This window comes from Merops nubicus, unplaced genomic scaffold (assembly GCF_000691845.1).
Source record: "Merops nubicus isolate BGI_N331 unplaced genomic scaffold, ASM69184v1 scaffold51979, whole genome shotgun sequence".
Lineage (NCBI taxonomy): Eukaryota > Metazoa > Chordata > Aves > Coraciiformes > Meropidae > Merops > Merops nubicus.
The window spans coordinates 1414-4445 of record NW_008631333.1 but is presented as its reverse complement, the minus strand read 5'-3'; the positions used below and the strand labels follow the sequence as shown (position 1 = coordinate 4445).

The 3032-nt window shown below is 56.5% G+C and overlaps 1 protein-coding gene across 1 annotated transcript; it reads right to left on the bottom strand.

Annotated features, from left to right (window-relative positions):
* Window positions 1-603: 603 nt before the first annotated feature.
* Window positions 604-2617, bottom strand: LOC103779867 (galanin receptor type 2-like). The gene is made up of 2 exons (XM_008947509.1): window positions 2268-2617; window positions 604-1483 (listed from the first exon to the last, which is right to left on the bottom strand). Exons 1-2 carry the CDS (start codon window positions 2615-2617, stop codon window positions 604-606), a joined length of 1230 nt encoding a protein of 409 aa, XP_008945757.1.
* Window positions 2618-3032: the final 415 nt, after the last annotated feature.

The window sequence follows — 3032 nt, the reverse complement described above, 5'->3', positions numbered from 1 at the left end:
GTGGAAGGAGGAGTTACAGAGTTTGTTTAAGAAGAGCTGAAGACAGCTAGCAGGAAACTGCAAGTGTCCTGCAGGATTTGCTTGCAGGAGCTAAAGCCAGGTGGGACAGAGCTCTAGGAAACAGCCTCCAGCAAGTAATTCTGGTGGGGCAAAGGTCCTTTGATCTGGATGCAGGGGCTACAGAAGGGGGTGAAAGTGGACAAGGGCTTCCCCTGCCCCATGGGAAAAGAAGGGCATGGGGACAGCTGAGACTCTTCACTCTTCTCACTCATGCTCTGCTGTGTCTTTTACAGACTGGATTTTCTACCAGGATGTTTTCATTTTGGTTGCCTCCCTCTTAGGGTTTCGAGGTGCTGCAGAAAATTAGTGTGTTTGGAAATGGAGGCCTTAAAAACTGCTGCAGGAGTGTCCCCCAGGTCACTTGGTACCACATTAACGTGTCCCTCAGTTCTGCCTCTGTACGGGTGGATTGTGCCATTCGGGGTGGTGGGTTAACCGTGGCCACGGGGTCTTTTGATGGCTCTGCTGCATCCATCCCTCTCTGCCCCTTTTGGAAACCGAGTGGGAATTTTCCACCAGCTGAAAGTTTTTCTTCCACTTTGTTCATCTGTGGTGACCAGCCAGAGACTCCTGAGTTGCTCCTGGAGGGGTCATGGCTAGGGGATGGCCAGCTGTTGCCACACTCTCCTCTTCCAGTAGCTCCTTCTGAACAGAGACCACAGCACCTTCTAGCTGGCGACTCCATGCTCTGCCATGCCCTTCAAGGTCCTTCTTCCTGGTGTTCTCCTCTGGGACCTGTGTCACCTCAGTGTTGCCTCCACAGAAACCTCTGGTGCCGTGAGTGAAACCTTTGCCCACATTGACCACGTGGACTTTCTTTCCGACTCTCCTCTTCTTCTTCCTGGTCTTGTTCTGGAAGAAAAGGCAGGTGAAGACCTGCTTGAAACGCTTGCGGAAGTGCTTGGAGATGAGGGCATAGACGATGGGGTTGAGGCAGGAGTTGGCATAGGAGAGGCAGTGGGAAGCCAGGCGGCAAGCGTAAGTGGCTCGGTTGAAGGGGAAGTGGCCAAACCAGAAGCACAGGATGACCAGGTGGTGGGGCAGCCAACAGAGGCAGAACAAGATGGCCACAGCCACAATCATCTTGGTGACCTTACGCTTGGCTTTCCGGGACTCTGAGATCCTTTCTATGGGGTCTACGGAGGTCCACAGGAACTTGATGGTCCTGGCGTAGGCCAGGCTCACCACGGTCACGGGCAGGAGGTAGCCAAAGACAAAGGTGAGGATGTCCAGGATCTTTCGGCGCTGATCCTCCCAGATGGGGACACAGATGGGCACGGCGTGGTAGTGGACAATGTGGTAGTAACTGAGGTAAGGTCCTGCAAAGAGCAGGGACAGGGACCAGATGGCCACGATGGCCAGGGCTGCGTTTCGGGAGGTGCGGAGATCCCGGGACTTCAGGGGGTAGCGGATGGCCAGGTACCTGGTGGGGAAGGGAAGGAGAAGGAGCCCCAGCTCAGCGTAGGTGAGATGAGGTATCTCTCCTGCTCTCTGGAGCTGCCACCTGTGCACCCCTTCCCATGCAACCATTCATCTCTGCCCCCTGCCCCTCCTCTTGGTAGGGAGGGTTATGGTGAGTTCACATAGGGTCACCCCAAGAGTGGGTCTGGCATCTCCATCACCCACTCTGCTGTGCCAGCTCAGGCAGGGCAAGCAGCCCTGAACCAGGGAAGAGAAGGATCCAGAGGGCTCCCTGTTTCTCCTGTGGTGTGTTGCTCCCCTGGGGCTTTTGCTGCTCTTGGTTTTGGATGGTGGACAGCAAACCTCAGTGTGTGCCTGCTCTCCTCCTTCCCAAGCGAGGGGTGGGAAACCAGGCAAAGAGCTTGGCTTGGTGCTGGCGAAGGGCATGGGGAGCTGGAGTGAACCAGGGAAGAGAAGGATCCAGAGGGCTCCCTGTTTCTCCTGTGGTGTGTTGCTCCCCTGGGGCTTTTGCTGCTCTTGGTTTTGGATGGTGGACAGCAAACCTCAGTGTGTGCCTGCTCCCCTCCTTCCCAAGCGAGGGGTGGGAAACCAAGCAAAGAGCTTGGCTTGGTGCTGGCGAAGGGCATGGGGAGCTGGAGAGGCTGCTTGGCTGGCCCTGCCTCTCAGGAGACCCTGCCTGCTTCTCCCAGGACACTCATCAGGGTAAGGACTGACCTTCCTCCCACTCCTTAGCTCAGGGGAGGCAAGCACGTGGTCCTGGGACACAAAGGGAATGGGATATTTACCTGTCAACAGAGACGGCGGCCAGGGTGAAGCTGCTGGCATACATGGTGAGGTAGATCAGGAAATGCACAGCCTTGCAGGCAAAAGCCCCAAAAAGCCACCCATCCAGGGTGTAAATGGTGGCCTGGAAGGGGACACAGCAGACAATGAAGCACAGGTCGGCCACGGCCAGGTTCAGGATGAAGAGGTTGGTGGTGTTGTACTTGACTTGGCCATTCTGCAGCAGTACAGCCAGCACCAGCCCGTTCCCCACAGTCCCCAGGAGGAAGATGAGGGAGAAGATGACTGGCACAACAATCCCTGCTGCTCGTAGCTCCAGGCTCTCAGAAGAGGCGTTCCATCCCCCTGGCATCTCCCCATCTGACTGTGGGGACCTGCATGGAGAGAAGGGGAGACACAGCCCCTGGGCATGGCTGTGGGCATGCTGGTGCTGGTTGGTGGCACTCCACCACACTCCCACCCCAGAGGGAGCTCTCTAAGCTGGGACCATCTCCACCCCAGAGCTGACTGCTCTTTGTGTGCAGTAGTTCCACTCCACAGAGGAGGGGCAACTTTTCCTGATGCCAAGAGGAGGTCACAACATGGATGGTGGCACCTAGGAGAGGCTGGGGGGGAGACCTTGGAGCTGCCTAAGACACAACACGATGATCATCTCAGAGGAACGTGTCATTACCACAGCTCAAGGTATTGTGATTTGCTGCCAAACTTCCTCCAGCCCTGAGTAGCACCAGGCTCAGGCAGGGAGCACCAACAGCCTATCTCCTGAC

Bases quoted from the DNA above. Each gene is read 5' to 3' on its own strand.
- LOC103779867 (XM_008947509.1), bottom strand. From the start codon at position 2,617: ATGCCAGGGGGATGGAACGCCTCTTCTGAGAGCCTGGAGCTACGAGCA. The intron at 1,484-2,267 runs GTAAATATCCCA...CTTCCCCACCAG, and splicing joins GCCGCCGTCTCTGTTGACAG to GTACCTGGCCATCCGCTACC.